The sequence below is a fragment of the Cervus canadensis genome, chromosome 4, assembly GCF_019320065.1.
Source record: "Cervus canadensis isolate Bull #8, Minnesota chromosome 4, ASM1932006v1, whole genome shotgun sequence".
Classification (NCBI taxonomy): Eukaryota; Metazoa; Chordata; class Mammalia; order Artiodactyla; family Cervidae; genus Cervus; species Cervus canadensis.
Genome location: NC_057389.1, coordinates 69,295,500 through 69,308,043, shown reverse-complemented (window position 1 = coordinate 69,308,043; position 12,544 = coordinate 69,295,500). Strand labels below are relative to the sequence as shown.

Genomic DNA, 12,544 nt, shown 5'->3' with positions numbered 1-12,544 from the left:
TTTTTTCCCAATCTGATGGTTGCCTGCTTATTTTTAAGTTGTATCTTTCATGACAAGGAATTTTATAGGTTTTTTTATGATTTATATTTTGTGTTTATTTCAAGAAATCTTTGCTTACCACATCGACACAAAGATGTACTTGTGATTTCTTTAGGGATTTTATGATTTTGATTTTATGTGTAGACTTTCATTTTGTAAAAAAAATTAATTGATTAATGACTTTATTCAATAAATTTCTGTGAAGAGTGAAGAATAAGAGATGATACTTGTATTAGTTTGGCTGCCATGACAAAGCAACACAGGCCAGGCGGCTTACACAACGTTAATTTTTGCACAACTCTGGAGGCCAGAGTCTGCGATCAAGGTTTCAGCAGAATTCCTTTCTTTTAAGGTCTCTCACCTTAGCTTGTAGACATCCGTCTTCCTCCCCATGGCGTCACGTGGTTTCCCGTTTGTGTGTGTCTATGTTCTAAGCTCTTCTTCTTATGAGGACACTAGTCCTTTCCTGGTCAGTAGAGCAGCAAGGGTAAGAACAGTGAGAAATGAAGAAGGAGAGTCTGGGGGTGTGAAGTCCATTATCACCGTAGGGTCCCAGGCCGACCCTCATGTAGGTTATTGGAACCAGGACCCAGGCACCCAGAGAGCTGGGAGGAGAGGGCCTGGGAGGCAACTCATTTCCTGTCACCGTGTCCCCCACAGGTCCCTGCTGGGCAGCATCCACTTCCTGCTCCTGGTCTTCCTGAAGGTACCCCTGCTCCTGGGCATGCTCGGTGCTGTCCTCTGGGTCAACAGGCCTCTGAGGAGATCTGGGGGGAAGCCCCAGGAAAACTGGTAGCCCTCATGCTGTTCAATGTCTTGTCCAGAGTGAAAGACCGATAAAAGTTGGAGGTTCCATTGCGGTAGGACTTTCAGGCTTGTCCAGTTCCAAGGAAGGCAGAGCGGGTGCCATCAATGATCAAAATGGGGACACGGTCTTTTTGAAATTCTTCTACCTGAGCTCAGCATGTCCTGCTCTGAGAGGCTAAGACAGTCATCTCCTTCTGATGTCATATATTCACTCCTTCACTCACTCACACTCATACACATGGTCTCAGGGGAAGGTTCGGGGATTCATCTTTATAGTTTGAATAAGAATGAAGGAGATCCTGGGGACCTCCATTGACCAGCAACATGATGCCTGGAGGAGGAGTCCTTATCTGGGTCAGTGGTCACTTTAACTCAGACCCCAGGGTCCGCTTTGATTCTTTCAGCCCCACACCAGTAAGTGTCTGCATTGTTTTGCCTGAGCTCCTCCAGATGTATTGAGAAGCTGGAGCTAGTGTGTTGAATGAAAACTATGCAGATTATAGAATGAAACAATGCGATTTGCAGCTACATGCTTGGACCTAGAGATGATGATACTAAGTGAAGTAAGCCAGAGAAGGACAAATATCATATGATATCACTTATATGTGGAATCTAAAAAAATGATACAAATGAACATATAAAAAATAAACAGACTCAGAGACAAAGAAAATAAACTTGTAGTTACCAAAGGGGAAAGGAGGGGGAGGGATAAATTAGGAGTTTGCTATTAACATATACACACTACCATATATAAGATAGACAACCAACAAAGACCTATTGTATAGCACAAGGAACTCAACTCAAATATGTATTACTAATAACCTATAAGGGAAAAGATTCTGAAAAAAGTTGTGTGTTATATACAACTAAATCACTTTGCTATACACCTGAAATTAATACAACATTGTAAATCAACTATACTTCAATAAAAAAATTAATTAAAAAAAGAGATTTAAAGCCCAAAAATAAAAAAAGAATATACAGATGATAACCTGTTGATTGAGGAGGTACAAGCCACTCACACAGGGTCAGAAGGTAGCTGACCCTTAGCATCCAAAAATCCCACTTTGGAAGTGAAGCCCATGAGGTAATTTTGTTTGAAGTTGTTGTTGTTTATTCCCAAAGTCATGTCCAACTCTTTGCGACACCATGCACTGTAGCCCACCAGGCTCCTGTCTCCTTGGGATTTCCCAGGCAGGAATACTGGACTGGGTTGCCATTTCCTTCTCCAGGGTAGATCTTCATTTTTTGAGATGGAGTTTTGAAGTGCATATCCAATTGTTTTAGTACCATTAGTTAAAAACTTCTATTGCTATCCAGTTCTCTTTCATATTTTTGGTTTCTTTAAGCATTAAATGTAATTAATGACCCTGTCACTGTTGAATTTTTGGTTTTTTTGGTAGGGAGATGGGAATCAGATTTGGTGCTAGAACAAGTGAAAACTAAAATTGGTGGCGATGGCTAGACCCAAACTGTGGAGAAAAGTAACCTCTAAGTCAGTTCTACTGTCTGACCTAGTTAACTTCACAGTTAAATTCCTGGCTACTCCAAACTGTATTTTGAAACCATCAGGTTGAAACCATGATTCAGCTCAATCTTGGGACTACATCATGGGTTAACAGGCAGGCCACATCTTTCCTATAAATGGATCAGTCGGTGGCTCAGAGAAAGAGGTAGTCTGTTGAGGTATTGGTACCTTAAGAGTGCACTGACTTAATACATATCTACACCAGGCTACACATAAATAAGTTAATGGACTCTTTCATGTACCCTCCAAGGCACTTACAGAGTTCTGTGGTCTTTTTTATTATAAGCAGAGCAGATGGATTTTTATTCACATAGTGTGACTTGTGTGTATGTACCTTGTTATTTCTATTTTAACTTAGACAAAGTTGTTGATATCAGACATGAGAATATTTTCTGTATTGTTCTCTGTATATAGTTTTGGGAACATTCTGATTATTTTTGTCCAACTTTTGGGTTAGTGTTAAACAACGAAGTATGAATTAGTTATCACAGTAATATAAATGGTAGTTTTCTTTAAATTATGTAATCTATCTTGTGTGTTTCTCTACTCGTATTTTGTTCCTTTTAACTAGATACCTAACATTAGCTCTTTGATTTTATTTGACTTTATAAGACTGATTCACACTGAACATGAGGAAAGTTATATTCTTATAGTTTATTAATGTATATAACAAGCGTTGAGAAATTCATAGCTGCATTTTATATTGTTTTGACCTCAAACTCTGGGAACTTCATGGCAAGAATAGTATCTGTTAAATTTGTTTTTGTGGCCACTAAATTTTTACAGTCATTATGAAGAATATTATTCTTGTAGGAGAAGACATTTTCTTGGAATAGAACTAATTGATACAGGCATTAGTAGTAGGGGAATAAAATGTGTAGTAAATTATTCTTGATGTTTAAGGTTGGTTTTTTTTTTTTTGGCCGTGCTGCATGGCTTGCGAAATCCTATTAATAGTTCCCCGACCAGGGACCCTTGGCAGTGAAAGCGTGGAGTCCCAACCACTAGGCTGCCAGGGAATTCACAATATTTTAAGTGTTTTGTTTTTAGTTTCTGTGTTGTTTTAATTTATATTTCTTAATGTACAGCAACTTGAATTAGAAGGACTTTCCATGATACAAACTTTTTATGTTTAGATTTCACTAAGTAAGTAAATCTCTGTAAAATCCAGTGGGTGTAAGTATAATATTAGGAAGGTAGATTTTAAATACAGGGTGGCATGGAATAGAATTGAGCTGGTGGGTATATGAGTACATACTTTTTCACTCCCACTTCAGTGAGAACAGTGTTCTTCTATATGCTCTATACACTGGAAATCTCTGAGTAAGCCAGTGTCCTGTGTGTGTGCATCCCCTGCGGCCTGCCCAATCCCTGTCTGCCCCATGTGGTGTTCTTGAGTTTCAGAGCATTAAAAAAATCTGATGCTTTCCCTCACAAAGTTTTCTTTATTATTGTACTGTTCCTTTAATTGTCAAAAATAGCTAAGATTCTATATCTATGTCAATAGGCAGTCCAACTTTTGGCACATAATGTAAAGGTTTAATTTCTACTCCCGTGTAAAGCATAATGCATTTTACTTATTTACAGTGTTATGATGCTGGTCACTTGGAGAATGACATTAGTGAATCATGTGCTGCACCTCGTTCTAAAGAGTTTGGTGGAGGTGAGTATCTTGAGATTTTAAAAATGTATTACAAAAATAACTGTGAAGTTGGCTAATGAGAAGAGTGAGATTGCAAGTTCTAAGACTTGTTTGCTCAATATGTACTTCAAATAACACTAGGAAATTGTATTGATTCATTTCCATCTTTATGCTGAATTTAGTTAAATGTTATTAGAATTATATTAGTGTTAAGGAAATGTTAGGAACAGCAGAGAAAAATCAGTTCCTTTTCTTATTAGATAATTCTCTATACTGCATCATTCATTACTTTCTTGGCTTTGATTCAGTTTTTATTTCTGTAGAATAGAAATAGAGAATTTGAGTTAAGGGGAAATTGCAAATCATCTTAAGTCTTTCATAGTCTTTTATTCTTTTATCACACCTGTGATCTTGGTCAGAGAAGAGTTTAAACATTTGATCCTAGTCTATTATAGTTGCATCCTAAGGCCTTGGAAATCTTCTGGATTAAATTTAAATCTATTTCCTGGAACTTCTGTTTAGTCAGCTTGTTTCTGCCCACAGGAAGAATTGACAGTGCTTCATTCAATAACAGATGAAATAATAATAGTTATAGTATCTACTAGGTTCTTTGCTTATGGACTGTTACCTTTAATCAGTCTGAAGCATTGCAAGAATTGGGATGTTACCTATATTATCCGTATTTATAGAAGAAACATGAAGATGAAAGAGATTGGCAGAGTTGGGATATTCAAATCTGACCAAATTTATTGCCACACTAGTCTCGTTATCCACTCTGTATTTTCTTTTTTCTCCATTTGAATTTTTTCTACCCCTTTGATCATGTTGTCTGCCAGTGCCATGTATTAATGTGTCATTCCTGAAATATTAGCCTATATTTGAACACACTGCATCAGATACGGTCTATCAGCAAAAGGTATTAAGGGGAGGTTGTATTTTTTGTGGTCTTCAATGTACACTTCTGTAAATGTGATCTGTGATCATTAAGTTTGTCAGCAAGTAAATTTAGCAGTATATTAACTTATTTTAACCCTGTATGCAATTATAATATAGGGTGGTAAATTTGTTTGATTTAAAACAAAAAGTACTTTCAAAATGATATCAGCTCTTTCCATATACACTTGTACTTCAGCTTTTTGTAAAACCTAATGCCTGTACTTAATCCTTTATAAGTTTCATCTAAGTGTTTTAATTTGTGAGAAATTTGGACCTTTATTCTGCCACCATACTGACTCTTCCTGTTTAGTCTTAGTCTGTCGGCTGCTTTGATGGCAGAGCTTCTCCATCTCGATCTGGCAGTTCAAGAAGAGAACCCTAAAGCGGTCTTCCAAAGTCCAACCTTCATGTTGATATCTAGTCTAAATATCCAGGAACATTTTACAAAATACCTCTTTAGAGTCCTCCTAATGTTTTTGTAACAGAAAGTTGAAATATATATAATATAAATTGAAGGAGAGTCTAGAACATTTTCTAAATACGTCAGACTAGGCATTTATTTTATTTTATACTGTTGGATGTTTTAAGGTTATAATGCCGCTGCATGAATATATCCTTTTGGCTGATAGATGTATTGGTTGGGAGAGGGAGGTGTTCTTCTCTCCTCCTGTAAGCCCCATCTTATGTATTTCAACTTTTTATCTTAATCCTTAAGTTAGAGAATGATATACTTTATTGTCTTTAATCTTGGAGGCCTGGTTTTAGTTACCTTTACCTGACTACTAAATGCATTTCCTCCCTATCTGAAAGATATCTGAAAGTCCTTTCTGGAACTAGAAAGTCTTTCATATCAATCATATAAAATGAAATTGCTTTTCTAATGTGTACATTTACTGTTTAATCTGTATGAAACAGAACATACATATACACCCATACGTACATACTTCCCTGGTAGCTCAGACGGTAAAGCGTCTGCCTACAATGTGGGAGACCCGGGTTTGATCCCTGGGTCGGGAAGATCCTCTGGAGAAGGAAATGGCAACCTACTCCAGTACTCCTGCGTGGAAAATCTAATGATCAGGGAACCTGGTAGGCTACAGTCCATGGGGTCGCAAAGAGTCAGACACGACTAAGCGACTTCACTTCATATATACAAACATATATATGTCTGTGTACAGCCACTTCCCCAACTACATATATTCTAATGGGTAAGTTTTTTTCTTTTTCTCTGCCTCTGTTTTCCTCATCTACAAAGTCAGAGAATTAAAATTAAGTTTGGTTTTCACTCTTGACATTCCATAATTCTAGGAGGTACCTTTAGTCGAGGTTAGAAGTTCTTAGACATGTACATGATCAGCCTTCAGGTAACACCTGTTGTCCTGTCCTAGGCACCACCAAGCTGTTTGATAAACCAAGGAAGCGAAAACGACAGAGGCATGCTACAGCCAAGGTGCATTGTAAAAAAGTGAAAAATGACATCTCATCAAAAGAAACTCCAAACTCTGAGGTATTACTCAGTTCTTCATCTTTTGACCTTCCATAGTGAAGCTTCTTTTCACAGTAGAGTCCATACCCCTCTTTCCCTTGAGTTTACCTGAAAATAGTATTCTATTGAAACTGCTAGTAGTGATAAGGAATACTGGAGAAAAGGAGAACCCGATTCTAGTAGAAGTCAGTCAAAACACATATGGTACCTGTGGGCATGACCTTTTTAAAAGATCACACCTCATGCTCTAGATGTCAGATGAAATACATAACTTGTTTCATCATGAAGTAAAATTGTTCTAAAACCAGAGACCACCAATACCAAGAAAATACATTATCCAAATGAACTTGGATATTGCCCTTTAAACGTTGAGACTGCTACAATTAAGGAAAAAACTCATTTGCTTATTTATTGAAACCACCAACTGCTTAATTTAGAGTAGTGTTTGTAAATGGTGACTTTTAGGAAACAGAGGTTTAAATCCATTTCCTTGCAGAGCATCACTGGAGTCATTGATGCTATCCCTCACTTTGCAATTCAGGTTAAGAGAGAATTAGCATAAGTCAGGTCAGCATCACACATTATGGTGCAGAGCATTTCTTTCCAGGACAATATGAATAGAATGCCCAAGGTGGGCATTATTTAGGAAATATTGATCTTGGAAGGACAAATAAGTAATCAAATAAACTTAAGAATGTTTTCTCTCCCTTAGTGAAACCTTAAAATGGAACAGCTCAAAAAGTTCCAGTGGAACAGCCTCAGAGCAGTTAGTGGCAGGGCATGAGGCGCCCACTACCCGCCCAATCACAGCAGGGTTAGAACTAACATTGCATGCAGTCCGCCCGCGTGATTGGCTGAACATCTGTAAGTGCTTAATGGATAGACAAATAGCAGCCCAGAGGGAGGGGGTCAGATGGCGGAGACATCAATAATACAGATGTGGGATGTTATTTTTTTCTCTGCAAGGGAGAACTGATGACACACAGGACAGCTGCAAGCCCCAAGGAGACTATTGAGGAGGGTGTAGAAAACGACCATGGAATGCCTACATCTAAAAAACTGCAGGGGGAACGAGGAGGTGGAGCTGCACTCAAGGAGAATGTCTGTCAGGTAGAGAATGTTTGCCGACTTGCATTTGATTGCATGCTTATCTTTTAAGAGAAATCGTCGTCTCCCATCTCTTGATGACTTAGTCATGGTTAGAATAAAAATTTTCTGCGATGATTCCAGTGGAATCACTTATCTTCTTTAAGGCTTTAACTCTGCTCTTTCCCCACAGAAAGAGAAGTGAAATAGTGTTGTCCCTGGGTAGATAACCTAAAGTTAGATGTGAGAGAGCAGAGGTGAATCTGTGGTTGTGCAGCCAGGGGTAATTTTGCTGCACCTCTCATGGTGTGAGAATCTTTGCGTTTCTAAGGAATTTTTCAAGGAGAATTTTCTCTTCGAGATTTTCTTGGTCTGTTTTGTTTGCTTAACTGGTTATTAATACTTCAGCGAACCTACCATTTGTATTTTTCTATCTATTTAATAAACATACACTTTTTTTGTTACATGTTCAGTGTTTTTACATTCACTTTTTGAATACTGCATCATTTAGGTATCATAACAATCTCATAAGATTTTATTATCGTCATTTTTGTTGTTCAGTTGCCACATCATCTCCAACTATTTCCAACCCCATGAACTGTAGCACACAGGCTGCAGTATCCTTCACTGTCTTCCAGAGTTTGCTCAAATTCATGTCCATTTAGTCAGTGATGCCATCCAACCATCTCATCCTCTGCCACCCTCTTCTCTTTTTGCCTTCATTCTTTCCCAGCATCAGGGTCTTTTCCAGTGAGTCAGCTCTTCATATCAAATGGTCACAGTTTTGGAGCTTCAGCATCAGTACTTCCAGTGAATATTCAGGATAGATTTTTTTGTAGGATTGAGTCCTTGCAGTCCAAGGGACTCTCAAGAGTCTTCTCCGGCACCATAATTCAAAAGCATCAGTTCTTCAGCGCTCAGCCTTCTTTATGGTCCAGCTTTCACATCCATACATGACTACTGGAAAGATCATAGCTGGACCTTTGTTGGCAAAGTGATGTCTTTGCTTTTTAATACACTGTATAAGGAAATTGAGGCACCGGGTGTTAAATAGCTTTGCTTGTAGTCACTTTGTGAAGCCAGTGACTGGGTTTTGAGCCTTAACTGCTGTGTTGTCTTGCTTTTCTGTGAAATGTGATGCCATTTTAATGTCAAATGCCTTTATCTTACTTGGGAATAGAGTTAATTAAGTGGATGTTTTGGTTATATTCTCTTTTCACAGTCTTAATTTACCCTTGTAAATGCATTAAAACTTACATATAGAAAGTTGAAAACATTAGTGTCTTTTTTTCTAATTGAAACTTCTAAAAAATAAAATTACTCAGGTATAAAATATTATTATTATGGCCACTGTAATTTGAACTCAGTTTGTCTCGTGTTGATTATATTCAGTCCTGCTCCTGGTGTTAGTCCTCAGAGACGTAAGCCCGCCAAGACTGTCACGTGATGTAAGGTGTCACAGCCCTGTGGTCCTGGTTTGCTTGGGTCAGGCTTTGTTTCAGTCTGTTGTGCTTGTGTAATTTATGTATTAACAGCGCCTTCTCTCATGTTCTGGTGTCCCAACTGGAAAGATGAATTACATGGTCATCCCAATTGAGGGGTTAGTCTGTAATATCTGATTAATTTGAAAAATTTATTCTTCAGTACATAGTATACTTGAAGTTTTCCTGTTTGAGTGATGAAGGTGGATTTGTATGAATAATAGATGCTGGGAGGGCCAAACGTGATACGGCTCAGGATCTATTGTGGCCCCCCTCTTAATTCCTGGCTGCCTCTGGCCCTTTATTCCCAAAGCTTTTCTCCTTGGTTGCTTATTTAAACTTTCATGTTAGGTGGCCAAGACCTGTTCTGTTTCTTTAGGTTCTTGAAAATATTAGACTTGCCTAGCCATCTTTCCCCTTTTCTTGTCTTACAAAATAAGTTTAAGACTTTTTTCATTTTTAGCATTTTTCTGCTGATATTACTATAGGGAAACAAGTGGAAAATCACTATGGGGGAAAATATTTAGAGAGGTGTAATTACCTAACTTCAACCTTCTGCTGGCACAGCTCTCATTATAATGACACACCTTTGTAATTAGAATAAAATCTGAAACTCTGCAATAATCTATAAGGCCACACAGCCAGGCTATTGTTTGTCTTTTTCTGATTTCTACCGCTTCTAACTTTTGTTTGCTTTTGTCCAGTGATGTTGACTTTGTGATTCATAAGCATGCACTGGTTTTTCCTATCTGTGGGCTTTCTGTACTTACTGCCATCTTGGTCCCTTCATATCACATGGCTGACTTGTCATTCAGAGCCCAGTCTAAGAGGCCATTTGTAACCACCCAATCCAAATTTGCTATTTGAATTCTACCCAGATACTTATTTTCTGATATTTCTGTTTATTCATATACTTGTATCTTCGTATCCTTAGAATGTCAGAATGATAGCAGCCAGGATCTTGTTGTTCCTGGCATAAAGGAGGTAATTAAATACTAGCTGAATGAATGGTGGTATTTTTTGTTTCTGCCAGAGTTGCTCCTTACTTTTTGCTTTAATGAAGACTTTCTGCTTGGGATTTTTAAAACCTTTCTCTATAGACAGATCTGTTTTCTTTTTCCTAACAGAACTGTGAGAAACTGGGTGAGCTGCTATTATGTGAGGCTCAGTGCTGTGGGGCTTTCCACTTGGAGTGCCTTGGATTAACTGAAATGCCCAGAGGAAAGTTTATCTGCAATGAATGTCGCACAGGTAAAGTAGATAGGTTTTCTTCCAAGGAAGTTTTGGGCTTTAAGTTTTTTGGAAAAAAATTGTTTATTAGAGACATTTTTTTTGTGGTAATACTTAACTAATTCCTACAGACACAGAGATAGGTGCTCTGTGGTCTTTGCCCTCAAAAGAACTCAAAGTGGATAATGAATGTATAGCATAATGTAATGCAAAAAGTGTTGTGAACATTAAAGTGCTGTGTGAATGAAGATGCACTAGTGCCAGAGAAGAAGGTATCTGAGTTTGGCTTTAAGGGAGAAATAGAAATTGGTCTGTGGAGGACAAGGATGGAAGTAAAGAAAGTATAAACTGTTTGGGGAACAGGTAACATAGTTCAGTATGTTTGGAGTTCTAGGTATTTTAGGGAGGAGGCGAGGCATAGGTAGTGATGAGGAGGACTTCTGGGTTACTGATGATATTTTATGTTTCTTGATCTGACTGTTAAGAAAAGTATTCACTTCATGATTATTTGTGAACTTAAACAATTTTATTAACGTATAATTAACAAAGTGCACAAATTGTTTAACAAAAAAATGAGAAAGCTGTTTTGTGAGAGTTACAAGATATAATAGATATTGGGTCAGTAAGTAGGAGTGGTCAGATGAGGCCTCACAGCTATGCTAACGAGATTGCTCTTTTTTCAGCATTATGAGATGTTACAGTATGAAAATAGTAGTAAAATAGGGCTGACAATAAAGATCTTATAAGTCATTAAAACTGTAGGTGTGCATGATGTTGTGCAAATAGAAAGCATCTGTAGTAGGAGAAGAGGGCTAATAATAGTACCTGGGGATACCCACTTAAATGTGGCTACTGGAGGGTAAGGAGGAACTAGTCAAAAAAGAATATCCGTAGAGAGGCAGGCATGTCAGATAGACCAAGGAGGTTCTGCAGTGAAAAGGAGATCTGTTTTTGGAAGTAAGAGAGAGTGCCTTACTGAACCAGACTGAAAGATGAATGGGTAGCAGTGTACACTATGTATTACAGAAACTTAACTTCATTGGGAAAAAGAGCTGAAGGCAGGATGTTTTATGGTCGGGAGGAAGAACATCTTTAATAGAATGAAGGTTGAGAATTGTGTAGGGAAATAAATTTCCATAACAGGAGGGGAAATTATTGATGGAGTACAGTCACAGAGACAGGAGAGGATAGTCTTGAAGAGATGAAAAGATTAAAGAGGAATGTACCACGTACATTGTAATTATGAGGAAGACAAACATTTTCCTTGACTTGGTGAGAGTGGTGGGGAAGGTTTTGTAACTTTGTAACTTGAAGGAAAGAGTGTAGACTTACACTAGCCCCTGTGGAAAATAAGAGACAGAATTAACTGGTGTCTGTAAGTAGATGGCTGTGTCAGATTGAGTTGTTTCATCTTTCTGCCACCACTTTCAGCAGTATAGGAACAAAAGTTGGAAGACAAGATAGTCGTGGGGTAATTTTGCCTTCTGCATAGTTGGGCTTTTGATCAGTTTGTGCCATACGGTGCCATCTAGCCCTGTAAATGAAATTTAGAAACAAATTTTATGTGTGTGCATATCTCTGTTATCCTTATCTTCCTTATCTTCTTAGAAAGCTCTTTTTTTATTTTATTTTGTTTTAACTTTCCGTTTTACATTGGAGTGTGGTTGACTAACAGTGTTGTGTTCGCTTCAGGTGTACAGCAGAGTGATCCACTTTTATCTATTTTTTAAAATTCTTTTCCCATTTAGGTTGCTACGTAATGCTGAGCAGAGTTCCCTGTACTATACAGTAGGTCCTCGTTGGTTATGTATTTCAGATATTGCACTCTATACATGTCTATCTCAGACTCTTAATTATCCCTACCCCACTGGTAACCATGTTTTTTTCTCACGTCTATGAGTCTGTTTTGTAAATAAATTCACTTGTATTTTTTTTTAAGATTCTGTGTATAAACACTATCATACTGTATCTGTTTGTCTCTATCTGACTTAGTTTACTCAGTATGACGATCTCTAGGTCCATCCATGTTGCTGCAAATGGCAGTGTTTCATTCTTTTTTAATAGTTGAGTAATATTCCATTTTATATAGGTACCACATCTTCTTTATCTGTTTGTCTATAGATAGATATTTAGGTTGATTCCATATCGTAAACGGTGCTGCAGTGAACACTGGGGTTCATGTATCCTTTTGAACCTTGTTTTTCTCTGGATAATGCCCAGGAATGGTATTGCAGGATCATATGCTAGCTAAAAATCATTTTTATTGAAGTTCAGTTTGCCTACTATAAAATGTGCTTCTTTTAAATACA

The 12,544-nt window shown here is 37.8% G+C and overlaps 1 protein-coding gene across 7 annotated transcripts in view; it reads left to right on the top strand.

Annotated features, from left to right (window-relative positions):
• The window catches only part of NSD1 (nuclear receptor binding SET domain protein 1), a 145,170-nt gene that overhangs the window by 93,179 nt on the left and 39,447 nt on the right, over positions 1-12,544 (top strand). For all 7 annotated transcript variants that reach the window (XM_043465794.1, XM_043465789.1, XM_043465788.1 and 4 more), the window contains 4 exons: positions 3,962-4,037; positions 6,341-6,459; positions 7,405-7,548; positions 10,133-10,256. In XM_043465794.1, coding sequence (XP_043321729.1) covers positions 3,962-4,037; positions 6,341-6,459; positions 7,405-7,548; positions 10,133-10,256 — 463 coding nt within the window. The remainder of the gene's footprint in view (positions 1-3,961; positions 4,038-6,340; positions 6,460-7,404; positions 7,549-10,132; positions 10,257-12,544) is intronic.